This window comes from Poecilia mexicana, unplaced genomic scaffold (genome assembly GCF_051168715.1).
Source record: "Poecilia mexicana isolate PSO_F unplaced genomic scaffold, ASM5116871v1 scaffold_14, whole genome shotgun sequence".
NCBI classification, from domain to species: domain Eukaryota; kingdom Metazoa; phylum Chordata; class Actinopteri; order Cyprinodontiformes; family Poeciliidae; genus Poecilia; species Poecilia mexicana.
This window is the reverse complement of record NW_028263383.1, coordinates 17,409,795-17,437,604: the sequence shown is the minus strand read 5'-3', so window position 1 is coordinate 17,437,604 and position 27,810 is coordinate 17,409,795. Positions and strand designations below refer to the sequence as shown.

The 27,810-nt window shown below is 39.0% G+C and overlaps 1 protein-coding gene across 1 annotated transcript in view; it reads left to right on the top strand.

Annotated features, from left to right (window-relative positions):
• LOC106915846 (voltage-dependent T-type calcium channel subunit alpha-1I-like) overlaps window positions 1–26,616 on the top strand; it is a 34,368-nt gene extending 7,752 nt beyond the window's left edge. The window contains exons 11-31 of the mRNA XM_088012297.1: window positions 2,316–2,464; window positions 4,024–4,420; window positions 4,531–4,686; window positions 4,802–4,852; window positions 5,952–6,059; window positions 8,843–8,916; window positions 9,995–10,118; window positions 10,343–10,411; window positions 10,507–10,694; window positions 10,805–10,931; window positions 11,633–11,758; window positions 15,436–15,525; window positions 18,920–19,082; window positions 19,341–19,492; window positions 19,584–19,693; window positions 19,786–19,919; window positions 20,003–20,061; window positions 21,585–21,663; window positions 24,365–24,486; window positions 25,174–25,332; window positions 26,347–26,616. Coding sequence (XP_087868423.1) covers window positions 2,316–2,464; window positions 4,024–4,420; window positions 4,531–4,686; window positions 4,802–4,852; window positions 5,952–6,059; window positions 8,843–8,916; window positions 9,995–10,118; window positions 10,343–10,411; window positions 10,507–10,694; window positions 10,805–10,931; window positions 11,633–11,758; window positions 15,436–15,525; window positions 18,920–19,082; window positions 19,341–19,492; window positions 19,584–19,693; window positions 19,786–19,919; window positions 20,003–20,061; window positions 21,585–21,663; window positions 24,365–24,486; window positions 25,174–25,332; window positions 26,347–26,436 — 2,727 coding nt within the window. The 3' untranslated portion in view covers window positions 26,437–26,616. The remainder of the gene's footprint in view (window positions 1–2,315; window positions 2,465–4,023; window positions 4,421–4,530; window positions 4,687–4,801; window positions 4,853–5,951; window positions 6,060–8,842; window positions 8,917–9,994; window positions 10,119–10,342; window positions 10,412–10,506; window positions 10,695–10,804; window positions 10,932–11,632; window positions 11,759–15,435; window positions 15,526–18,919; window positions 19,083–19,340; window positions 19,493–19,583; window positions 19,694–19,785; window positions 19,920–20,002; window positions 20,062–21,584; window positions 21,664–24,364; window positions 24,487–25,173; window positions 25,333–26,346) is intronic.
• Window positions 26,617–27,810: the final 1,194 nt, after the last annotated feature.

Here is a 27,810-nt window from a genome sequence, read left to right as displayed (position 1 = left end):
AGGTTCAAGAAGAATCAGGGAGTTGAAATCATCAATCCTGTTTATTAAGGCCAAAATGCAGCGCTGGTCCATCACCATGTTTCCTTGTGGTAAAACACAGCAAATGGCGCCTGACAACAGTTTCTGATTCATTTTCAAGGCCTCTATCTAAGCTACGCCATGAAGAGACCGTTCCCTGATGTGTCATTTCCTTAGCCATACGTGTGTATGTGCGTGTGCGAACATAAAAGCATCTAAAAGAGAGAGAGAGGGAAGCAGAATAATTTATTCCAAACACATGACATTGCTCAGTTCACAAGGCATAGAATTAGACTGAATAGATCTGTTCTTTATGCTTTTGCAATAAACAGTTAAACAGTTAATCAATTAATCGGACAGTAAATTAAAATTAAGTCAATAATTTTTGTATATCAGCTTATTGTTTCTTTGTGCCTTTCTCTCTTTCTACTGAAGACACTGGGTGACTAAGAAAACAGCTAAATAAACACTATTTGACATTGGGGGAAAAAACCCAAAATGGAATTGGTTTCAAAGTTGAACGCAGCTGCAGCAGCTCAACAAACGGCGTTCACTTAATCGCTAAAGAGATGCTGCCCCTTTAATGTTATTGAAAAGCCAGCATTTTGATAAAGGTTGCAAACATTTGGCAGCCAGTACGAAATGCCTGGGAAAGTATCACAAATGGTGATTCCACAACTGTACAACAGTGTTAAAGAGGACATGCATATGGAAATCAAAGATATTCCATTTTACTCTGCCCTGTTGGACATGTGGTCATGTTCAAATATGACCCCATACAGTATATAACTGTTGACTGGACCCTGCAAATATTTAGAAAGCTGATATTTCCATACCGCTGACACTAAGAAAACCTGAAGGACTGGGTGAGCACAAACTGGTCTGCATCACAACAGACAACAGTGCCAGCCATGGCCTTATGGATCACACACATTGTCATCAAATCTATAATCTTTTTCTGTATCAGGGCTTATGCAGATATTAATATCAGATTGGTGCAACTCTAATCTCCACACTCACTGTGTCCAGGGTTGGTACGGTGCTTGAAATCCTTGAAAATGCTTGAATTGATATTTAAACTCTGCAATTCTGTAAGTAAATGCAATATAAAGTTTTGCTAAAAGCTTAAATTTGGAAAACATTATTTACAGTTTAAAGCAGATATTTACGTACACCTAATGTACACGATACATTCTTAGTAACAGTAATAAATGATACCATACACAGTGATCTCCCGCTATAACGCGGTTCATCTTTTGCGGTCTCACTACTTCGCGTATTTTTTTTTTTTTTTTTGTGCAGTTTTTTTCAAAGTTCTGCGTCCTGATTGGCTAAAATATATGTATTACAGATTTGCCATTCAGGAGACGGAAACTGAAAACTTTGAATGCCTGCTGAAAAGAAACTGTGGCCGGAGGCTCTGCCGTAGATACAGCTGTGAATCTCGTAAAGCAGCTTGGAGGAGACAGTTTAATAACATGACTCCAGATGACATTAATGCCATTACTGATGCACATGCCAGTGTTGTAGTTGAGACCATTTTTTGATGATCTCGGTCTCGTCTCGGACTCGACCGCATTTGGTCTCGGTCTTGTCTCGGTCTCGGGCGCTGAGGACTCGGCATTTTATTTCAAGACCAGTCGAGACCGCAACTGTGAAAATATCACTAAACATACAGCATACTGTCCAGTTTATTTGTTAACATCTTTGTTTTCAGTGGATGCAAAACGCACCGATTAAAATCCAACCAATAACGTGTTTCTGGGAATATGGATCTTTCAGATCAATTTGAGAAGTAATTTTGATCATATTTCACATTTTATCGTATCATGTAACGTGGGCCACTGGTCTTGGTCTTGACTCGGTCTCGACTTCCCTCGGTCTTGGTCTGGACTTGGTCTCGGACCCTAAAAGTCTTGGTCTTGTCTTGGTCTCGGGTTAGGTGGTCTTGACCACAACACTGGCACCTGCACATCCGCTGACCTGAAAACAGATTTTAGTTCTTTGGTTTTAATGTAGAGTATTTAATTATGCTGTGTAAGAGTTGTAAAAAAAATAAAGGTAACTACTTCGCGGATTTCACTTATTGCCAGTTATTTTCGGAATGCAACCCCTGCGAAAAACGAGGGATCACTGTAGTGAATTTAAATGTATTTTTTTTGTTCATTTGCATTGCTTTGTATCTCCAAAGAATGGTGCTGGAAAAGCTTAAAAATGTACCTTGAAAATGCTTGAAAAATGCTTGACGTTTTCTGTGGGAAAAGCGCATGAACCCTGTGTTTCTCTTCTTCCTGCAGCCTGAGATGTTGACGGATGTATTAAAGATCTCTAACTTTGCCTTCACGGGTCTGTTTGCCCTGGAGATGATCCTGAAACTGGTGGCCTTGGGGCTAGACTACTTTCAAGACTGGAGCAACAACTTTGACTGTCTCATAGTTATCATTAGGTATGATCTCACGCAAGTGAATATATCCCTTGACTCATAGGTTTGAGTCAGTATCCAACGAAATTCAAATAGACACCGTATTGACCTTTTGCACCTATGTCACTTAATCGTTTGAGGCGCCATGATGGACGTCGGAAGTGGGGGACGGGAGTGTCGAACAGAGCAACTGAAATTGTTTTTCCAAGTTGTTTTGTCAGGATAATTTGCCTGTGAACGTAACACACCTGGTTGGGGTTCACAGACGGGGGGCATTTACAAAAGCCTAGTCTTAGAAGCCGACCCATACGTCCTCCCTCCCGACTTGTTGATCAAATTACTGACTTTACCTGAATTCAAACCAAATTATTTTTTATCACTGTATCAAAAACAGCATTTCCTCTTACACTTGAGCGACATTAAAAATGTACAAAGACTAGACACAAACCAGTTTTGTCTGTTTGTGCAGCCGACCGCGCATCATCCTGTGACCATTTTTAAAGGAAAATCAACTAAATAATACCAATATTAGGTTGCAGATGTCTGTTTTTTGACAGGCTTTGAAGAGGCGCACAGGTTGTTTTGACGTCCATCACGGCAGAGCAGGCAGAGATCTGAAGAGCGTGACTTCACGTGCAAAGGGTCAATACGTAGTTCTCATGTGACGTCACACTTTTGTGAACTTTGTAATTGACAGCCATTTTGGCAGGCGACTGCTGTGGAGTTGCTATGACAACAATAACAATCTACAAGCATAGAACTAGCTCTTGCCTCATTCCTAACTTATAAATAACATAAGAACCGTACAGTCATTACTCGATTGCAATTTTTGAGTACTCTGCCGACCTCCCCGTAATACTAAAATAAATATCAGCAATATTTGCTGTTCTTACTGTCAAAGTTGTAAAATTAGCTTAGTTAATGTAGCTTTTATCTCCAAGCTAAGACGGATATGTTCTTTGTGTTCACTAAGTAGTCAACTATATCGCAATATGAGATCGGATGCATGCGCCTGCCTGCTAAGGCGTGGATCTCTTTCGGTTCAGACTTGTGGCAACTATGTATCGGATTTAAATTTCAAATTGTTCTCTGTTTCAGAGTTACACATTAGATATAGAGCTGGCCTGAAAAACGTATCACGACATAAGCATTTCATATTGGTCGATATTGATAGTTATTGGTCAAAATTCATGTCAAAATTATTGAGTTTGTTTTAATTTATGACGCGATTAATTGATTTATTGCGACAGGCCTTGTTAAGAGGTACGGCGGCAAAACCTTAAACTGCTGCTATACAACTTACTCAACAGGTTGTTGCTTGGCAACCAAAGAGAAAGTGAGTTTGTTGACGCCACCCGTCTTACTTAGATGGCCATGAGAGGTTGAGCAGCTAAATCCTTTCCTCTGCCTACAGCCCCCAGAACTCTACGCTGTTCTGGATAAAGCTATTGAAAATTCTGTTAAACATATCATCTATTGATATTGATCATGTGTCAATCGCAATATGTATTGTTATTAATTTATTGTTTTGCCCTACATTAGACATTAACAGTAAAGCAAGCTAAACTGTTTGTGCCTTTCAGTCTGTGGGAATTGCAAGCTGAAAGTGACAGCAGGCTGTCGGTCATGCGTGCATTTCGAGCCCTGCGGTTCGGGAGGCTTGTGCATTTCCTCCCCTACCTGTACAGACAACTGATGGTGCTGAAGAGGACCATTGAGGAGGCAGCCATGCTCTGCTGGCTGCTGTTCTTCATTATCTTCCTCTTCAGGTACATTCTCACACCGAATCCCAAGTCTAGCAGAGGACAGATGAGCAACTTTCACTTCTGTCCGGTTTGTCCCTGCAGCGTCGTGGGAATGCACATGTTCGGCTGCCACATTAAGGGAGACATACGTGATTCCGGAAGTAAAAGCTTCGACAAGATTGACCCGCGGAAAAACTTTGACGACCTCATTTGGGCTATGGTCACAGTGTTCCAGGTCAGAATAACTTTTTTTTTTTGCCATTTTTTCCACTGTTGTTTTTTTTTTTTTTTTGCCATTTTTTCCACTGTTGTTTAGTTTATTTATTAATTTTGATATTTATGCAGGTTCTGACGTTAGAAGATTGGAACTTTGTCCTTTACAACTGCATGGCCTCCACCTCACCATGGACCGCCGTGTTTCTCGTGTTGATGATTATTGTGGGGAAGAACGTGATTCTCAACATCTTGGTGGGGATTGTTGTTGAGAACTTCCAGAACCAGGTCAGAATCAGAATCTGCTACCCGCACCCCCATCTATTTTCACAGAGCGACTACAGTAACAAAAGTGCATTGTCTTTTTTATTGTTGTTGTTGTTGCTGTTCTTTTATCTAAAAGCCTGAAGATCACGCAACACTTTCAGGAATTCCTTCAACCATTGACCGTCGCGTAAGTCCTTAACTTCTTTTCATTATTTATTTCAGTCATCCCCTGCTGTAAGTAATATGATGGCGTGCTAGGGCTTTCTGTTCATTTACGAGAATATAGTTATGATATTAGCTAAATGCAGGTTCGGTTTTACCAGAAACTAAGAATTTTGAGAAATAAACTTTGATACAGTTATCAAAATATGGCATAACTATCTTTAGTCTTTGTTGTTATTTCTTTGAAATAAACACAATCATTGCAAATACTACTGCTACTGATAATAATTTGATGCTGATTAAGTATTTCTAAGTAACGTCTGTAAAACTTGTACCAAAGTATAACTTAATAAAATGCTCAACATTACTTATTTGAATTTTTTGTTATTTTCTCATAACACGCTTGTCAAGATGGTAGATGGTCGGCATTGGGCATAATGGCATCACTCTGAACTATGGAAACAGAGAAGTGAATTGCAAAAATGACGCAGATTTTCCGAAAAAAAATCAAATCTCCAAAATTTGAATGAAAATGAAATGGATTTATCACCCAGCTCCATGACTATGCTTTGATCTGCTCAAGTCCTGCCCCCGAGGGCTACTAGCCCATCTCCTATAAACATGAATCAAATTAGCAGCTCATTAACAGCCAATTAATCAATCAACCAGTCAAGTTTATTTGTATAGCACATTTCAGCAACAAGGCAGCTCAAAGTGCTTTACATCATAAAAACAAAAAAAAGAAAAAGCCATAAAACCGACATACAGTCAACAATTGAGAAACCGTAGATAAATATTACAATTTGACAAGTGCCATTATCAAAATCATCAATGCACGTCGAATATATTAGTTAGTGTTCCATTTATTATGGTTCAAAAGCAACTCTAAGAAAGCAGGAGGCTTTGTTTGGCCTTGATCTAAAGGATTTAAAGGAACTCAGATTTTCCTAAGATTTTATGGACATAGATTAACTCAAAATAGTACATGACTGTAAAGTAGAGAGAAAACATTAGATAGTTGAAACTTCTCGTAATGCTCTGTACATGTCATGAGTTCTCATCAAACAGACCTCATTTCTCATTCATAAATATTTCAAACATTTATTTTATTTATGTTTTGTCAGGCCACTATAGTTTCCGAACAAGACCAACTAAACGCTGAGTCCGGCTCTGCTCAGATGCAGCAGCTTCAAGTGGAAGAAGCCAGAGCTGTCCCGACTGACCAGGAACTGGTGAGTCTGTGTGAAAGACTCGCTTTAGCAAGATTAGTTTTATTTTTAAATTATTTTTCATGTGAAACCTGGGGAAGCTACTTAATTTTTAGAAAAGGATATTGAATACCATTCAATTTTTTTTTAAACATTTGTAGTCATTTTTTATGTACCTTGTATTTAAACCAATACAGAGGTTTGTAAAAGTATTCATACTCCTCAAACCAGTGGTGTCCAAAGTCATTTGGGGCCGATATCCTGCATGTTTCACACGTTTCCCGGCGTCATTCTGGAGGTCCTCATAACATGCTGAGTAGCGAACAAAGCAATTTGAATGAGCTGTGTTGAAACAGGAGCACATCTAAAAACATGCAGGACTGAAGACTGACTTTGGACATCCCTACTGTCAATCAGTTCGTCAGCCCCAAACGTTAAAATGTTTTCTTGAGATTTTGAGTGAAATACCACCAAATAATTCTAAAGTGGAAGGATGTTGGCACGTGGTTTGAAATCGTTTTTACAGCCTGTGTGTTGCAGACATGGGAAAAGACCACTGAGCCAGTGCCTAACCAATTGCTTAATAGCCAACTAAGCAATTGCCTGTTGCTAATTAAGCCAGTTGCTTAATTTCAACACCTGATAATAAAAAAATAAAAAAATTAATAAACTGAAATGTCAATCTGTTAAAACAAGGACGCAGAGTTTAAAGTGTAACTAACCCCCAAATCAACTTTTGTTGTCATGAACTGTCTAAATAGGTTACTAATGGTGCGTCCGCACCAAACGCATTAACGCACGTTAAAAATGCGTCAGACACTTCAAGTTTGACACGTGTGCACTTTGACTGCAGATGCTTGATGGTGCGTTCACACCAAATGCGTTTCGTGCATCTGGTTGTTCGGGTGGAGGTGGGTTGAGGGACACGTTGGACGTGCTTGACAAGTTTATGTTTGCATTCCCGGTCGGCGTCTGCGTTAGTGGAGTGGTATAGCCTGTGGAGATGTCGCGCTCGCCTCGTAATCATACAACACGCTGGTTTTATTTTATTATTTTTTATTTTATTTCTTGTGGTGGCACGATGCTTCAAACTGCGTCATATTAAAATGTTAGCATTTATGGAGCATCTGAAGGCCTGAGGGTCTTCAAGGAGCTGCTAAGTTCATTCATGCCATGGGCCCCTTTGTAAATGTAACCAATGCTACATAGTGTTTTTAGATCCACTGTTTTATGACTTAATTTGGATTGATCAGAAGTGCAAATAATTTAATTAAAATTTATTTTAATTGAATCTTTTTGATGTGTTGTTTTAAGACTCAATATCTGTGGATTTAAGAATTGTCGGCATTGTCTTCAAGTAACACAATTACCCCGTAACATTTTACATTTCCTGTCAACTTAGCCAACACAGAGGGCCGCGGGTGGACCGCCTCGGCGCCCCTGCCTCTTTGCTTAGCAAGTTTTCTGGGGAACACCCGAGGTCACCTGTGTGCTTCCATTTTAATCGCTCTCTGTGTCAGCACCGCTACACATTGCCATAGCCACTGACTGACAACAGACCCACAAGTGTGTCAGAATTCAGTCCATTACAGTTTTATGTTTTCATGCTTGATGTTTATTTTACAATTATTATTAAGTCATCGTCTGAACACAGAGGTGGTTGATAAATTCATTTAAACACCTCCTACTGATGAGCTGTCAGAGAGTTGGTGTGTGGGTCACCTTGTTTTTTTTTTTTTTAAACTGAACTGAACCACAACGTATTCTGCAGCACATCTACGTGTTAAGTTTGTGAAAGTCAAACTAGCGTAGCAGACCTACTATCTCTGCAGTTTTATGCCCTACAGCAGGGACCTGCATGCGTGACACAACATATCCTCACTGTAGGACAGAAAGCAAGAGGGGCTCACTGCAGCTCTGGGTGCTTGCATAACAGGGTTGCAGTGGTGCTGCAGAGTGTTGTCACCATAAAAATCTCCAGCAATATAGAAAAAGTTACAAGATGTCTTTTTTTTTTTTAATCTCTAGAGGAGTCGACAAATCGACAAATTTTATATGTAAGCAACAATGCTTCTTTTGTCCTGACCACAGCCCTGCATACCTCACCAGCAGGGGCGAGCGGATTGATCCAAAATACTTGTGATATTGATAACAAGCCTGTATCGATATCGGATCGATACTAGAGTGATAAGATCCGTACTTTATTTCAGATTTCCTCTTAAAATTGTATTTTATTTTTGTGTTTAAGTTTCTCAAATCTGCCTCAAAACAGAGTTTGTTTTGATTTGCTCTCAAATAAATGTTTTTGCACTTTATTTTTGGAAAACCTGCACGTAAATCAATATGGCATTAAAGTAATTTGTAGATGTCAATAACCTTTTTAAAAATCTGTCTTAGATTTTAGCAAGATGACTTGGAGGAAAAACAACTAAAACACCAAAAGGTCAGAAACTTAGTGATATATCACACTTGGAAAAATAAATAAATACTGGCCCATATTTACTTGGTACCGAGTTGCATTGCATTCTCCTAACCCTCAGCTCATTCCCACACTTCGCCACCCTCCTCTGTGTTTTGATTCCACCCTCTTTGCTGAAATTTTTCAAACGATGTCAGCTGTTGGCTTATGCTGTCACAGGTTAGTTACACTTTAAATACACTCATGAGTTCCTGGACGCTGTGCCTGTAGCCATTAAGCACAGCCTCAGACGAGTTCAAGCGGTAAAACTGCTTGAAAACTTTCAAATTATTTCATTTATCCTGTTAGAAAGGAGGGATAACTGACTTGTGACTGATTTACCCCATAGCGAGCTCTTGGCTGGAAGCGCTGGTTCAAAGAGCATGAAGATTGGTCCTTCTATGTATTTTCTCCACAGAATAGGCGAGTCACACACACACACACACACACACACACATGCTAAGAAACAGAAATCCACTGTCGGTGCGTGTAAAGATGTGTAAAGCTGATTGAGGTCAATAAATTAGACTTAGTTTGATTTAATGTTGCAATTTGAATTATTGCTTAGATCAGTGGTTCTTAACCTGGGTTCGATCGAACCCCAGGGGTTCGATGAGTCCGTCTCAGGGGTTCGGCGGAGCCTCTGCCACAGAGGTAAAGACACACTTACGTAAAGTCGTGATGACGCCCCGCTTTGCCATCACTTGTTGCAGAGGATCATGTTACATTGCTTAGCCAATCAGAGCTGCGGAGGAGCAGTGATTGAAGGAGCTCCACTCTCAGCATGGATTTGAACTTGTGTCTTTAATTACTTCAGCAAAACTCAGTTTTTACCAAATTCTGTAGCTTTCGGTGTACTTCTAAATCTGCTCCTTAGTCGCATCTTTTCGGGTTTGCTGCTGCCTCTAGTGGCGTGGGGGTGGTAACACAACTAATATAATTACATTACTAAATCAGAATACTGCAAAGTCTTTATTATTTATTATTATTTTTTCATTTTCTTAAGAATGTAGAGCTAATTAAATGATCTAAACAAGACATTAAAGTGGTTCCAGTTTCTCTCGACGGCCAACCTGTTGAAACTGTGGCAAATTTGGACGGTCAGCTCAACTTTGCTGAAAATACTGACTATATTTTGAAGAACTGTTCTCAGAGACTCTACCTTTTAAGAAGACTTAGTGATCATGGGGTGACCCAACTAGGCTCTAGTTGGGGCACCCCTTTGTCTTGAATTTGGGGGGGGGGAAAATCATATTTTATTTATCACTACAGAAGGGTTCAGTGAATGCACATATGAAACTGGTGGGTTTGGTACCTCAAAAAAGGTTAAGAACCACTGTATGAGACTATCAAATTCTTAACAACTAAATTGGTATCTATATCTCACAACCTGAAGAAAGTAACATGATTTGTATGTTCAGAAAAAATCATCATCTTCTTTAATATAATCATCTGTTTCGTCATCTCCAAATGCTTAATAACTGCATCTGTGCGTTCGCAGGTGGCGTATATTTTGCGATAAACTGGTGTCCCACAGGCATTTCAACACAGGGATTCAGCTCGTCATCTTGCTGAACTGCATTACTATTGCTTTTGAGAGGCCTACTATCCCGCCTGATAGCGATGTGAGAGACACTTCACACACAGAAAATCTCCCCCAGCCCACTTTTCACACACACATTCACAGACAAATGCATCCCGATAACGGGAGGCGAGCTACACGTTCTGCAGCCTTGTCACACAGTGGTGTGTGAGAGATGCGCCAACACACCCAACCCACTGACAAGACACTGAGAGAAATTAGCTGTGCTGTATAAGTTATATAATGTGAAGTGCACATGTTTTTCAGGAACGATTTTACTTGGATAAAGCCAATGACGCCTTCTCCGCCATCTTTCTCGTAGAAATGCTACTGAAGGTCAGTTTGGCTTTTTAGCAATTCTATGAGATTTTAAACAAACAATTTGTATTTCAAACGTATCAGATGTTTCTTTTATTATTTTTTTAAATCAGATGGTAGCACAAGGTCTGATCATTGGGAAAACCACCTATTGCCACAGTCCCTGGAACAACTTGGACGGCTTTCTGGTAGTCATGTCTGTAATAGACATCGCCATCCTGCTAGGGACAGAGGAGGGATCCTCCAGACCTCTGGCCATCCTTAAAATACTGCGTCTGCTACGTGCGCTCCGTCCCCTCAGGTGCATCCTTCATTGTGGTTTGGTTTATGAAGACTGCCGTTTTGATGGGTCTCTAGAAGCATGCGCCGACCGACCGACAGATGCTGATATGTTGTGTTTGTGTGATCTAGGATGATTGAAAGGACCCCCCAACTGAGACTGGCCGTGGAAGCGCTGTTAGCTTCTGTTAAGCCCATGGGAAACATCATTATCATTTGCGGCATTTTCTTTTTCTTTTACGGTATCCTTGGAGTGCAGGTTGGTTGGAGAGCACACGCAACATTTTTATCTTTTATTAACACTTTCAATGAAAGTTAACAAATCAAAGATGTACCAGAAACATTTTCAAATGGTCTATAAAGGACTGTACAGGCCCTCCTCCCCCACAGTAACCATACGGAGAACATAGAAGGAGATGTCCTATAGTCATCTACAAATGACTAGGAGTTTTTTTTTTCTCTGTACACTTTTTGGCAAAAAAAAAAAAAAAAAGGAAAACATCTCTGTTGCAAGTGTCCAGGACCTAGAACAGGATGCCCATCTTTTAAAACTCTTAAAAAGTATTGAATTTTTGTGTCTAATATTAAGGCCTTAAAATATATCAATTTCATAAAATAATGTAATTAGCTTTAAATATGTTAGTCGTAGGTCTTACATTTTGATGTGGCCCAACTATATACTCTCATGGGACTTTTCTGTCAGGCAGAAGTTTAATATTTTCACTGGCCAGTTTGGACAGTTTTCATTGGGTGCCACTGATTTTCCTTTCACATCTATAACAATTCCCTACTTTTTGTTGGTCTATCACTATTATTACTCAGTGAATACTTTACATTTTTTGTAGTAAAGTGACAGAACATCAAAAGGTTCAGTAATAGGCCACTGAGTACTTTAAAAGCCTGCATGATTTGAGGTAGTAAACTAAACACTGTATTTTTGTCTTTCACTCCAAACTGCAGCTGTTCAAGGGAAAGTTCTTCTACTGCCATGGTTCCAATGTATCGATGATCGTCAACAAGTCGGACTGTCTCTCGTCCAATTACGAATGGTTGCTTAAGGAGTACAACTTTGACAACCTGGTTTCGGTAGGAATTGTTTACTGTGTTGTTTTCTTTCCTTTAGCTTTATTTAACAGCTGATCATGTGATTTGTTCAATGAAGGTTTCATTTTTAGACCAATAGTATAAGCTACTTGTAATGCAACCTAAAGAAAAAAAAACAAAAACAAAGAAGTTCCAGTTTGTCAAATCAGAACTGGGAGCTCTACAACGCGTGTCAAACCTGATTCGGACCACAAACCTCATGGTCCGAATCAGACCCTCCATAGTTATTTCTGTGGTCCTATCAAGTCTAAACTCTCAAAGAATGCAGAAACAGAACATTATGGTAGCAGCTGTGTGATTATATATTATTTTATCAGTCAAATCATATCAGACTTGATTTGTTTAGTGCCAGATTACATAAGTGTTAAAAGATGATAAATATAATTTCATCTTCAGGCTTCATCAAACAGTTTGATAATGGGTCGTTGTATCAATACATTCTCTCACAAGAGACCCTCTGAGGACATTCATAATCTTCATGTGGTCCGAAATATGAAGATTATGCTCTATGACAGGGGTGTCAAACTCAATTTCACCGAGGGCCACTTCAGCATATTGGCCACCCTCAACGGGCCACATTGACGGTACAAATCAGGAGTGCATCCCTGCTAAAACACCCCAGACAAAAGGTTGACTTCCCTCATTCAGTTCTGTAGAGGCTTATAATGAGTCAATGGTCCAGGTGAGTTAGAGAATGAACGCATCTAAAGTTGCAGATGGTAGCTCTGGAAAATTAGACTTGGGCACCCCTAGCATAAATGTATAAAAATACAATGTTAAAAATAAATTAAACAACACCTCATATAGTTAAATAACTGATTTTATGTATTGAAGTTTTAAATATTACATTTGAGTTTCCATGGATGTAAAATTACTGCTCAGTTTAAAAATTACAATATTTAAATCAGTGTTTAAAGGTAAGCAAACAAATAATAAAAACAATCACATGGGCAGACATTATAGACTTTACGTAAAGATTTAGTCTCAGAGGCAGCTGAAATCAATTAATAAAAAAAATCCTTTCTGAATATCATCTCATGGTCTCTGAACTAAATGCGTCTTTCTGACCGGGAGCTGACAGCGTGTTGAAGAGTTATGGACCGGACGCTTTGGAGCATCTGGTTAGGAAGCGCATTACAAACCTTTGGTTGAAATGGCGCGTTAAATTCAAGTCTCCACTGCAGACCAGAGAAAACTAAAGAGAATGCAACGTTGTGTTAATCCATTTGAGGAGCCGGCAGTTTATCTTTTGGAAATAAATGACGATGCAAAAGTTAATTAGACTGTAACATGCGCAGTCCGCTGCTCAACCACTGCGGACGCAGCTCCGCCGCTGCGAAGACTTAGAAACCGCTGGAAGTTTCTAACATCCAGCGGATTTAACAAATGGAGCCTTCTTGGTGCACGTTACTCAGGAGGGCGGCGGTTCTGGAGGAGCTGCAGACGTAACATCTGTCCGTTTCGGAGAAGCGAAACCACGCAAATAAATAAATAAATAAATAAATAAATAAATAAATAAATAAATCTTGGTAAAAGCGCACATCGGACCGCGCAGGGTCCGGTGTGCTCACAGAGTTCAGCTGATCTGTTTGGATCAGACAGATCCAACTGACTGATGAATTAGCGCAGATTTTTCTGCAGATGGGAACCAGGAGGAAGTGCGTTCAGACCCCAGCGGGTGAAGTGATGCTAATTTAAGTAAATTCGCTTAATTTAATTTATTAAAAGTTATTGGGGCCTCAGTCAGTGGTTTTTGTCACTACGAGAAAAATGCAGATGCATTTATCGGTTTAATTTGTGATGGGATCTGGATTCACGGTGAATATTAACGAAACCGCATAAAATGGGACTAAATGGCCGATGTTAATATGACTGTAATTTCACGGATAAAAATAGTACATGACCGATTTTTTTTATGTTGTCGGACACCAACTCACACACATCTTCTTTCAGTCTTACTTGTAAATCGATTTTTCTTTTCTTGGACGTTTTGATGTTAGCTTGTCGATGTCTCAGTTTTATTCGCTGGGAAAATCAATAAGCAGCTTGAGGCGACTCTGCTGCTCTCTAGTGGTGAGAAGCCATAATGTTGGCTGGTAACAATCGGAATGCATTGTGGGAGATGTAGTTTGTAGTCAATTCGTGTTCAAAACCTATTTTAAGTCAATCATCGACCTATAAAATGCTGAGGCGGGCCACATAAAATGACATGGCGGGCCACATGTGGCCCGCGGGCCTTGAGTTTGACACATGTGCTCTATGACATAAGAGTAACTTCCAGTAATCATGTCTTCTCTACCTTTTTTCTTGTCTTAAAATTTTCAAATTAAAGCCAGCTCTGATTCGCAAACCTTTCTCCTGTAGTAATCACATACTTCAACCTTTTTTGATGTGACTTTATGTGACAGATCAACACAAAGCAGTGAATAATTATTAACTTTGAGCAAAAGAGAGTAGCTTCTGTGAAAATACATTTTCATTTACGTAGAGGAGTTATTATCCAAATTTGTTCCATGATTGTTCAAGGCAATTTTCTTGTTGGATTACCCCTTCCCCTTTTTTAGCCCAATTTATCTTTCTAATAACTCTGATAATCTTCCTTTTTCTTGCTGAAGTAAAACATCCCTTTAGAACAGGGGTGCCCAAACTGGGTCCTGGAGGGCTGGCATCCTGCATGTTTTAATTCTCTTCCTGGTTTATCGCACCTGGATCAAATGATGGCTCATTAGAGGCCTAAGAAGAATACTGATATGCTGAAAAGGTTGTTACTACCACCAGGGAGGGAACTAAAATGTACAGGATGCCGGCCCTCGAGGACCGACTTTGGGCACCACTGGTATAGATGTTGATTTATTGTCATCATAAATTAAGTCCGAATGAAAATGCTGATTTTGTTTTTTGTAGTTTTAATTAAGGATTTAATTAATAACCAAAACAAAATAATAATAAAAAAATCTAAAAATCAAGTTCCTGTGTCGTTAAAATTGGAATAATTTACTCGTTGTGCTCAATGTCACCTCTGTGCTGTAGGCGCTCCTCCGCTCTGACAGAGGGCGCTATGCTCTGTGACGAGGGCGGAGAAGCCCATATAAGGGTTTTTGTTCCCGGAGCTACATTTCATTGTGACAAAATAGTGTATGCATATAGATTTGAAAAAGTGCAATTTTGATCTCATCTGAGCTTCCACATGTTTGCTGAGTCTCCTACAAGACTCTTGGCAAACTGCACATTTGACTTCTGGTGGCATTCTTCCGAAGGTGTAGAGCACATCACCCCAGTTCTGAAGTCCTTCTACCGGCTCAGACTTCTGTTTGTTCATAAACCACTGAATGACTTGGCACCAAAATACATTAAAGACCTGTTATTGCAGTCTTCTGGTTCAAATACACTCTGCATCCCCAGAATAAGAACCAAACATGGAGAAGCAGCATTCAGCTTTTATGTTCCTATAATTTGGAACAAACTTCCAGAAAACTGCAAAACGTCTGAAACAGTGAGCTCCTTTAAATCAAAGCTAAAAATCCACCTGTTTAGAGTTGCCCTTGATTAAGTAGTAAGTGAACATTAACCAATATATTCGAATTACATTTGCTTGATGATTTTTGATTATGGCCTTTGACGAAATATGATGGTTGCTTAGCATTATGCATCTCTTTCAGGCTCTGATATCAGTGTTTGTCATGTACTCCAAGGACGGCTGGGTCGAACTGATGTATGACGGGCTTGATGCTGTTGGAGTGGACCAGCAGGTATTTGTTTTCACTCCTGCATGCTACTAAAGCTTGTCAGAATGGAAAAGAGCAATATTTAATTGTGGAAGAAACACAGTTCCTGAAGATTTCCCAGGTTCTTTCGTAAAATTGCCTGCTGGTAGCTTTGCAAAGATTAGTTTAGTTGCGAATAGGGAGTTTTTAGATCTTGCTTAACCTATCTCCCTACGTTTGCTGGGTCTAAACAGAAAATAGTGGCAACCATAGCAACTATAGAAGTGGTTAAAATTTTTCTAGATGGGAACACATACTGATGCCGATTGGTTGATTCCATGTCGTTAAAAAAATAACAGCAGAGACCAATGACTTGTGTACTACTAGTAGAGCAGTCTTTCACATACTGTGGTTCTCAGAGCACTTTTGTTCCTTGGGCGCCCCCTACTGGTCCTGCCTGTAAACAACCGTTTATTTGCTGTGACGTGAGGTCAAAGTGCGACGCGTACAGCTAGCGTACCAAAGAATTGTGTTGCAGAATAATAAAGGATAAGTGGCTTAAAACCTGGTCACTCTAAAGAAAAACTGAAGATGCAGGTGAAAAGAAAACAAGGACTACTTACACGTCATATCTGCTGAGAGCATTGATGCCGTTCACGAGCAATTCAGTTCTTTTGAACAGCTCTATGGCAAGAACGAGTCTCAGTGGGTGAGAACTGTTCTTTGTTTTGTTAGTGATTCTTGAGAATAGGGACAAAACAGGTCCTATGGATAAAGCATGAAATTTGAATAAAATATACACAAAATATATTTTTTTCAAATATCTAACTAAACTAACCTGGGTCATGTGAGCACAACAATGTATATTTTTCTTTTTTTTGCTGAATATTTTTTTATTTTAAACATTGTAGTCGGTGGATGATGCCTGTAAAAGCCCTTGTCCAGGAGCAGAACTCAATACATTCTTATAGTTTAAAACAATTAAAGAAATACTAAAATTATATATTATGACATTTAAGTATAAGTAGTCATATAAATAATTCTAAAAGTATCGATAAATTGAATTAAAAATAATTTTTAGATATTTTCCAACTCCGTTGAAATTTGTCCTTAGTTTTTGTCAACACCGTCAGAAATGAAAATAATCTAAAAATATCAGGCATTATTGGGGGGCACCAGAACTTCTGAGGACCCCATGACGTTGTCTTTTCTCTTCCTTTGCTAGGAGGGCTAGTTAGCTCCGGTTAGCTTAAGTTATTCTTTAGTTTTTTCTTCTGTTTTATTCCTAAGTTGTTTGTCACAACCATGATGTGTCAACTCCATAACTGACAATTTACAAAACTTTGATGAAATTTTGCGAAATAAAAGCTTAATTTTGTTATAATGTAAAGATTTCATGGACCTGACGAGCTACAATATGGCCTCCTTCAGAATAACATCATATAAATTGAGGTAGTTTGGCATTTCGTCAACTCCGTCAGATGTCAACTCCGTCAGAGTTTTTCTGACTCTTTCAGTGAAATTGTTGTCAAATCTCACTTAATTGTGCAACTAATTCATTTTAATGTATTTTACATGAATTGCATTACTTCACATGTACCAAGTTTTTCATTTTACTCACTAGTTTGTCACCACCTTCAGTTCTGTGTCAACTCCGTCATGCACTGTCAACTCCATCAGATGGACTTTTTCTTGTTTTTTGTTTAAAATAATATTTATTTTATTTCTTGAGAAGCATTTGTCTGTAAATTGAGTAAAAATATCACTAATGGGGTATTTTAAAAATCATTTTAGATTTATTTTTGTCAGATGGTGATGACAAAGTTTTGGGTCAGGTCGCTTAAAAATGTAATTTTAAAAAAAAAATTCGCAACTGGGAGCCTGTACCTTAGCATCTTCATATTTTCTAAACATTATTTGTCATATTTGCATACATAAGGTTGAGAAATAATAAAAAAAAAATATGGGAAAATTAAAACCCATTTTGTCCCTATTCTCAAGAATCACTGTTGTACGACTTTGCTTGCTGCTCACGTGTCAGCAGCTGTTATTTTTGCTTATTTAAAAATGATTAATTAAAGAATTAAAATGTAATTAAACTGAATTAAATGCAATTGAATAGAAATCGGCGGGTAATTTTATGTTTAATGGTGCAGAAGAGGATTTTTTTTTTGTTTCTGGCAAAGCAACTCAAGTCTATTTTTCTTTTATTCTTCTAAATAAAAGAAGCAGAATAATAAAGGATAAGTGTGTATTAATAAACGTTATTAACACACACAGTACTTGGTAGTAAGGAACAACTTGTTTTTTGAGTTCCATGTGTTTGACATAAATGGAAAGAGTCGAATCCCTCACTTTCAGTACCTGTAAATAACTCAAAATGCCCTGAGGGGACATATTAATGGCTTTGTCGTGGCCTGTTACATTTACCAAACAGTATGGATAAACAAAGAAAACAACAATAAGTGCTTTACGAGACTATTATATTCATTTAAGGTAAGACGTTGTGTTATCATGAGGCAATTTCAGGTTAGGTGGTCTGTGAGTGTTTGTTAAATAGGTTAAGTCAGAGGTTCCCAAACTGTGGGGCGCGCCCCCTAGAGGGGGCGCGGGAAGCCGTCTGGATGAAAAAAAAACAAAAAAACATGAACACTGTATGCGCTGGGTTTTTACCTTAGAATGCCCAACTCTCTGTTATTCCTCTGTCAGTTTGATACAGTAGAGGCTTCCACGCTTCCCATATTTGTGTCCTCTGTCACTTTTATCAGCAGTTAAAACTGTTTAATCCGTTGTTAACATGTTGTAACCTGTTTCTCCGAGCCGCCTTTAAACGCAACATGAGCGCTACGACGCTCGCGCTGGGTTTACACCTGTGAAGGAGACCTGCTGCTGCTGTGCGGAGCTACGTAGGTTTGTGTTAGAATCACGGCAGCAAACCAGCAAAACGCAAAGAACTTTTCACAGTTTTTCCCTCCAAACTAACCGACTGAGTTGAGTAAAGCTGTTGGGTGCAGGTAATGTTAGCTAAAAGATGACTAGCTAATATCAATACAGAACCTTTAGCTTAACAAGTACCTTGTAGGCTACCGATGTTGGTGTCTATTTTTAGCTACGTACATTCATTTTGCCCCGAAAAGAGTCGAAGCTCCCCTCTCTTCCCCCGTCACACGCGTCATTTCAACCAGACAGCCATTTGTAATCCATAGGGGGGGCGCAGAAAATGTTTGGAAACCACTGGGGGGGCGCAGAAGAAAAAGTTTGGGAACCACTGGGTTAAGTCATCCTCACCGTGAATAAGTTTGTTTTCGAGCAAAGCAATATTCCTACAATTTGTGGTGTTTTTGAGAGAGAAAATGTATTGCACCAACATCAAGCATGCAGGCACAGAGACTCCAGTGGGAGGAACATAGATGTTTTCTGTGTATGTGTTTGTTCTCAGCCTATTCCCAACCACAACCTGTGGATGCTTCTCTACTTCATCTCGTTCATCCTGATGAGCTTTATACTGCTTGACATGTTCATTGGGGTGATGGTAGAGACGTTCCACAAATGCCAACGGGAGCAGCGGATAGCTCATAAACCCAAGTCAAGGCCGCCCTCTGGTAAGACTGGTTATGATCTGGCTTGTCTATGGTGAAAACAAACATCTCTACAAGCTAAAGACAAGAATGTCTTTAGCTGATTGCAAATGTAAGAATGTAAGCGAAAACCATGTATGATTTTCCTTCCACATTGCAATTCTACTCTTCTTTGTTGATACAGAAATACACTGGAGTTTGCAGTTGTAAAATTCCAAATGTGTATACTTTTGTAAGGCACCGCAGGTGTCGTGACGCACGTATCTTTTAAATGTATTCCAGTGGCCGAAGATGAGGCGTTTTTCCTTAAGTATTCCACTACACGTCGAAGAATACATTCCATGTGTACCAGTCCTGCCCTGGAATACTCCATTACGATCTGCATCTTCATCAGCATGTTTGTGATGGGAGCAGAGCACTTCCAGCAGCCTAAGGTAAACACCCTCACACAGGCTGAAACAAACCGAAAGATTAGCTCGTTTCAGCTCTCGGGCAAGAGATTGAGCAAGTTGTATCTTTGTTCAGTATATATCAGTTCTTTTAGAGTGGGTCTTCTACATCTTAACCCTCTTGCTGGTCATTGAAATCATTCTGAAGCTCGTCGCATTTGGCATTGTGAGGTACCTGAAAGATAGGTAAGAGACCTTCTCTCTCGCTGCTTCTCTTTTCTGCTCTAGTTTTTCCCAAGCCCTGCGGGTCCCTAATCTGTCTTATTGTATGTATTTAGCTGGAACATGCTGGACATTTTTGTCGTCCTGGTTTCTCTAATCAGCGTTATTGTGGGCCAGGTGAAGTTCCAGGAGAAGATCCCAATCAATATGGGCATCTTCCGTGTTGTGAGAGTCCTCAGACTTGCACAAGGTACAAAACCAAACACCGAGGTGAAATGTGTTGTGGTTAGTCTCGGACTGCGCTTCCTGAGAGTTTCTGTTGTTTCTGTTTAGTTCTCAAGACCACAAAGATCAAAGTTTTGCTCAAAACCATCATCAGGACTCTGTCGCAGGTGAAACACACACTGTGGTATCTTGGATTTGAACAAAAAAAAAAAAATCCTTCTAATATGAAATGTTCCAAAATAAATATATTTTTAATTCCCTACACGAAGTAGTTTCACACCTTAATAATTTGATCCAAAACAAAATTTAAGAAAGGGAAACCAAAACAAAAGGCTTTCAGGAACGTTTCATAATTTGCTCACCTTTGGTTATAACTCTTAACATAACTCTCAAAGGATTAAGATTTTTCTTTGCATGACAAAAACTGGATGTAGTTGTGATATTGGTGTCCACACATTCTTAAAATGTCTTAAATTCATAAAACAAAAATGAAAATTGACCTTAAATACATTAATCACAACTCTTAAATTTTGTCATGACAAAATTATTTAATCTCATATGTGTAGTTTTATGTAGAAGTGGGACTTAAAAGTTTTATCACAATGTTTTGTGGTACTATTGTGATGATGCTAAAGGTGACAATAAGAACTGTTTGTTACTGTTTCTTAGGTAATTGAATGGCAGCAATCATAATCTCACAAGCACAAATACTTCTTTTATGCCCATTTGTAAAACACATCTTTAGGACACCAGTGTGATTTGTATCCCTAAAATCCACATAGTAACTGCATATGAGTATATTTTAACATTTATTGATATTTAGTGATACACCGGTATTGAACAAACAGTGAAAATTGTAAATGTAACAGTCCCAACGATATGGACAACTCTAAGGGTTTTAAACATTCATTTGAATTAATTATGACAACAGTAAATCAAAATCTTATGAAAAGAAATTAAGATGAATGGTAAATGCCCGCCCCTGGTTTTAGGACTTATCTGTCAGGAAGAAGTTTAAGTCTATCTAGCTGCTAATGTACGCTTGCTAGCTAGCAAGCTAGCTCCTTTTCATGTATCATGGGTGAAAGACTCGGCACATGTGGAGCGATGAATGACAGTGACAGGCAAAAGTTTTCGCCACTCAGGGTGAAGCCCAACATATGGGACAAAAGTTGAACATTTTTCAATTTTCTTGTGTCGCATAACATTGCCGCATATTCAAGTCAAGTTCAAACCAGTTACAGTAAAAGCCACAGACTTTGTCCAGTTTTCTGTATGTCCTGGGGAGTCTTACAAAGACTGCAAAATTATGAGTAAAGCAGAGACGGATTAGGCTAAATCTACAATGGGTACGGAAAGTAGTCAGACCCCTTTACGTTTTTCACTCTGTTTCATTGCAGCCATTTGCTAAAATCAAAAAAGTTCATACTAATTCTCATTAATGTACACTCGGCATCCCATCTTGACAGAAAAAAAATATGTAGAAAGTTTTACAAATTAATCAAAATAGAAAAACTGAAATATCACACATGGTCTATTTGATATTTACCATGTGTGGAAAATGATGAATAAATTTCCACTGAAATACTGTCTCTGCTATTAAAGGCACCAAACATTGTGTTTTAAATTTCCTGCTTCTGCACTGTGCAAATCTCATGACCTGCACATTTAACCTGCTCTTTGATTTCAGGTCGGAAACATCAGTCTCTTGTTCATGTTTTTCTTCTTCATCTATGCTGCGCTTGGAGTAGAGCTCTTTGGCAACATCGGTTAGTCCCTCTACCACCCACTAAACAAAAAAATGGGCTGCCCAGGAGGTTGGTAATCGGTGTACGGTTCGTTCTTTGGTTTTTCCGTTTCGAAGCAAAATCGCAAAACGAAAAATTATTATTAGATAACAGACACGTTTGTTTCTGTCTTTAAAACCTAAATGAAAATGTGAAATGTTCCACAGTTGAAATACAACTGTGAAAGACTCACACAGAGAGAAAGTACCTATTAGAAAGTTTATCTGACAACTAAAAATTCTTTGGCGCTTGGACCCCGGCAGAAGATGTGGTGTGATTATCCTGAGGATGAACTGCTCAGGATAAGGATTAGAGATGTCTTCCCCCAGGGCTCGGGCACTGGTGGGGGAGAGGATGCCAATGGACCGTAGGGATAATGAAAAAGTTAAGAGCTGAAGGTGAAGAAGGGTTGGAGGTGGGTTGAAGCTCAACCAAGGAGCAGGCGTAGACAGGAAACAGGGCCTTATGAATGGAGTAACGCCTGGTGATTGGAGGAGATGAGAAGAGGGACGGAGCACAACATGAGGTGGCAGTACAGATGAAATTAAAAAAACAAAATAAAATATTCAGTTGTTTTTTAATATATATCGATACCAGAAATGACGGAAGTCACCAAAGATGAGTGTACAGGTGATTATTACGCTTTCTAATCTTAACTGCTTTCTTGTAATATTAAATCAGTTTTGCTTAAGGTAGTATCATGAGATGCTGATGAAGTGTGTCGACTCCCTCTAAATAACCACTCCAACTGTGACCAAGGAAGACCAGAATCGACCCCAAAATTGCACCCCAGGCAAGGAGCAACATCAATGGTTTGCTAACAGCTTTTCCTGTGTTATTGACCCAGAAATGCTAAAGCAGATCAGTGGCTGAGGCCCATTGGAGGCAGTTCATAGTGCATGATGGTGGCCAATCTGAAAGCCTTTATTGGCCTTTTATATTTGAAAAAAAACAGGGAGTAAAAAATATGGACATGGAGAATATCTGGAAAAATTGGACTTCCAGTTTTTCGTAGAAACGATGCCCAGAAATAAATTCAAATGAATCCTGATACTTCCCTGTTTTGATAATAATTGCAGAAGACATTTCGTGAACACGTTGTGGACAACTGTACATCACTCGTTATTGACCCTGTGCAGCTTCGTCACCTAACCAGGTTGAGACACCATGATGGACCTCGGACGTGAAGGCGGGACCATTGAACGGAGCGACTGAGATCGTTTTCCCAAGTTGTTGTTGCTTGTGCTACTCCAACTAATTTGTCAGTGGAAGCAGCGCACCTAGTTGCAGCTAACCCATCGATATTTGCAAAAGTTGGAAGCAGCTGTCTGACTTTGACAAGCTTTGCAGGTGTTAACGAGCGCATAGGTTGTTTTGACTTCTGTCATGGCGGAGTGATCCGCTTTCTGAAGAGCGTTGCGTCACCTGCTGAGGATCAACAGCACTGATTGCAAATGACATTTTATTTTCAGACAAACAAGAGCAGCAAGATGTCTTTTGGGGCGAGAACGTCTGTGTGACTGAATAGCTGACTTTATTTGCAATCATCTGATTTAGGTTATTGATATGTACAAGTTAATGTCCACCAATAGTTACTTGCTAAACTCAAGATGAAGAACTTTTATGACATCGAGGTGATACAGTGACAGTGTGAGCTGCTCACGGCAGATTTTGCTCACCATGGTGTGATAGGAGATCTAATTGGTTTACAGGCTGTTCCAAATTGATATGTAATTGGAAAAATGAACCACAAAGCATCGATGAGTCAGTATTTTTAACTACACCGATTGCCGAGGAGGAACTCTGCAAGGTAGGCACAGATTACTTAGTGCTAGCCAGTGCTAGCTACCACACTGTTTGAAGCCAGAAAAAAGAAAAGCCTACCTTTCAACCAATGCTGCCCTCTTTCCCCGTACTTTGAGTCCTCTTCATTTAAGTTTCTCCACACTGTGCTTCTTTATCGATAAATATTTAAACAAAGTTCCCGGGATGTCCTCACCTTCCAATGTTTGCACCCTGTTCAGATGGCGCCGTTCTGTTTGTGATTTGTTTGTCCACAGGAAGCACTAGGTCCAGAAAAGCGGCAGTAAAAATAAAACAGCTGATATCTGCAGCAGATGTCACAAAGCTATGTGTGGGTGTTGGAATGACCAAAACTGTTTCTAGAGCCAAGTAAAAGCTGGAATCCTCCTGTAGATATATGCACTTATAAAATTTTAATCTCAAATATGGTTGGACCATTAAAATATATATTTTTTTGTCTTTTTTTTTAGTTTTGGAATTGTTTTCTCATTTAAGAAAAAAGAAACAAAAAAGAACATGCAAATTTTTGTTTTGAAGTGGAGGAACCAAAGAATGAACCTTGCGCAGATTGTTGGAATTGTAAAATTCATGTCATTTTACACATGAAGTTCAGTTTATATCACTTCAGTTCATTTATATTGCACCAATTCACAACAGATATTACCTCTTTGCACTTTACAAGACAAACACATCCAGTTTCTGTACAGAAACATGTAGTCCGTTTCACAAGCCACTCGTACAGGCAGATTTCTACGAAATGACACTGATGCTCCTCTCAACCTGACTGAAACTCTTCAAACTGATCATTACTGTGTAAATGCTCACAATAGTTTAGACAGGATTTTTTTTGAGGAACTTTGTTTGTCTCTGTGTTGATCAGCATGCTCCATAGACTTCCCTTGCCTCGGCCTCCACCGCCTCAGCGACTTCAACAACTTCATGCTGGCCTTACTGACGCTGTACAAAGTCAGCACAGGAGATAACTGGAGCGGCATCCTGAAGGTACATATGAACGCCGTGACTTATTAAATAATGACGTGAGAAAACTGGCTTCTCACGGTAAGAAAGAGCCTTTCTCTAGATAACCATCGAGGAAATCTATCAATACATTTCAGATAGTTGGGTCACCCAACTAGAATGAGATCAGCAGCACATGAGTAATGTTTGACGCAGGCAACTCGTCAGTATCCTCCATTCCCATTTGTCGCATATTTGAGACATTGTTAAACTATATTTATGTACATTTATGTTCAAAACGAGTCTATTAAGTTTTTTTTTTTTGCACAGTCAAGTTATTTTGGCCTTCCTATTTATATGACTTGATGTTCAAATTTTTAAAAATATATTCAAAAATACTTTATTGATCCCAAAGGAAAATTAAATGTAGTTGTACCGTGTATTAGAGTGATCGTAGATGGTGATGGGAACAACAGTTTGCATTCTAAATTGTGTTCTCCGTGTTGATTTGTGGTTTTGGCACTAAAACATAGCAACGTCGATAAAAAGTGGCATACGCCCATCAACCGTCTAAGAGTTTATCTGTCTGCACAACTGCCAAATAGACACACAGTGGGAGTAGAACATTCCCACTATTGAATTATTAATATGTGTAATGTTTCTGCATTTATTGAATTTTGCTATTTATAACCCTAGAAAATACAAAATAAAGTTGCCATCTCTGCCTTGCAGGACACGATGCCAGGGTGCTTGCCTAATGACGAAACGTGTAACCCCTACCTGACCTATGCTTCTCCCATCTTCTTCACCTCCTTCGTCATCACGGTCCAGTTTGTTCTCGTGAACTTGGTGGTGGCAGTAATCATGCAGGCACTGGATGACAGCAAGAAGGTAAAGTTGCCAATTGTGAACAAACATAAACTGTAACTGATCTGTATGCTTAGGCCTTTTGTCCATTTAGTAGACCCATGTGTGCCTGACCCTCTCATGCAGAACATAGGTGCACTCATGCATGTCTTCATGTCTGTGCACTGGTGTATCTCCATGTCAGAACAGGAACGGGGCAAACCAAACTGTTCCTACAGATTCGAGAGCATAAATTGTCCTAAGTGTCTCTACATTCTCAAACATTAAGAGTTTGTTTCACTAGAACCAAGTGACTGAGTCTGACTCCTAGGCTGCGTTTACACTGCAGCTTGAAGTGACCCAATTCCAACTATATTTTTTATTTTGACGTAATGTGATCTGTATCGGGATCTTTTCATGACAGACTGAACAGCTCAGGTCAGAGTCTTTTCGAATGCAATTCAAATGTGACCTAACGTCCAGGTCGCATTCATCCGACCTGAATGTCACTGACACTCAACAAATGTCACTGTTCTGCGTCCTGATACGCGCAAGCAGGAAGAAAAACAACAACCATGATGGACTATATGTCGGCTCCGGTCAGACAACAACTTCAAAATCGTAAGCTACGCTCCGCCGTTGGCATCCATGTTTACTTCCGAGCACTTCTTCTTCTTCTTTATGGCTGTTGGCTCGCTCTCTATGTTTGACGTTATGGCGCCCTCTACGCGCATCCGGGACAATTTCAGGTAATTTGCAGTTCAGACTGGAGAAAACATGAGTGAACGACCCCGCCAAAAAAAAAAAAAAATCAGGTTTGATAAAAAATCAGAATTGGGTCACTTCAGGCTGCAGTGCGAACGCAGCCCTAAAACCAGTCAGTCCACTCTGTAATCTTACATGAAACGCTGTAATTTTACAGCGTTTCTAACAGCCGATAGAATTTACAACAAAACTACCATTTTGTTGTACTTAAAATATATAAATATATGTTTGATGTCCAACTTTGAAATTTAAACATGGAAACGCTTACCTACTTGATGTTTCTTTCTGTAAAAGGAAGGAAATGGGGAAACACAGATGAAAATGATTGTACTTCTCAGCGATCCTGCGTTGCCCGGAGAACACATCGGGGAGGACAGCGACTAAACTCAGAGAAACCGCCATATTTTCTTTGTATTGTTTCAGCAACTGTTTTAATGTTAAAACACAGTTTTAAGGATGTTCTTGCCTTGTTTCTGTATGAACTATACAATGTTTATACTTTTTATGTCAGTTTTTACTCAAGTGTACATAGAGATGTCAAATGTGCTGACGAATTGTACAAACACATGTTAAATTATTGAATAAATGTATTTGCTTAATTTTGAAATGGTAATCTATATATTTTTTTAATTACATGCATTTTTCATACATATTCATTAAATTGTGTACTGTTTATTCATAAATGGAATTTCATTATTTATTTAGATTTTTTTTATGTGATATTGTATAAAACAAGCTGAGGTGGTTAAGTGAAGTCAGCAGAATGTTCCAATTTTTTTTATCCGATTGTCAGAACAGCTTATAGAATAATCATTCACTAAAATAATTGCTATATCTTTGCCCTATGTGTGAAAATAGAGTAAAATAATGCTTACTTTGTGCTTAAATTAGGACCATTTTAAATTGAGACAAGCATCAAAAGAGTGATGATCAAAACTGGAAGGATTATTTAATATTTAGATTATTTTAAACGGCTTTGGGAGCCTCTGTGGTAAAGTGAAGCACATGAAGCAAATGACTGAATCAGGGCGACGGCATGAGGAAGGGCACATGGCAGACCTGCTTTAACTCACCCTGGATTTAAATCATTAGTTCTGTTCTAACAGATTTGGAAATGGAAAGATTTGATATCTAGTTTAGGAATACAGAGAAACTCAAACAACACAAACAATAAAATCTGAAAGAGGGAGCTTTTAAAATATAACAAATGACTAACTGGGAAGGAATAACTTGGCACATTTACCGTATTTTTCCGACTATAGCCGGTGCGACTTTTCTGTGGATTTTTCTCCAACCACCAGGGGGCTCTTTAGCAGGAAGTGAATCATTGGAAGTCAAACTTGGAAATCAAAGAAGAAAGTGTTGGATTTTTATTTAGAACAAGCACATGTTAGCAGCAGGCACGACGGAGAAATGTCTTCAAACTGATATAAATTTGTTATAAAAGTTTTACTGATTGCACTTTAAAAATTAGGTAACTTTATGTTATTAAAGGTAAAGTTTAAACAGTAATGATTTCCTGGTTAATGACAAGTTGTCATAACAAAGACATTTTGAATAATGTCAACTTTGTATTAAAAGTGTCATAATTTACCGAATGACACTTTATGACAACAGTCATAAATATTCATGAAGGCTTATTCATGTTCATGACAGGTGTTATGACATGTTTATGAAAGTGTCAAGTCAGTCTTATTCAACCCCCTTCAAATAAAGTGTTACCCCACTTTCTCTGCTGCCTTTCTCTTGTTTTTACAT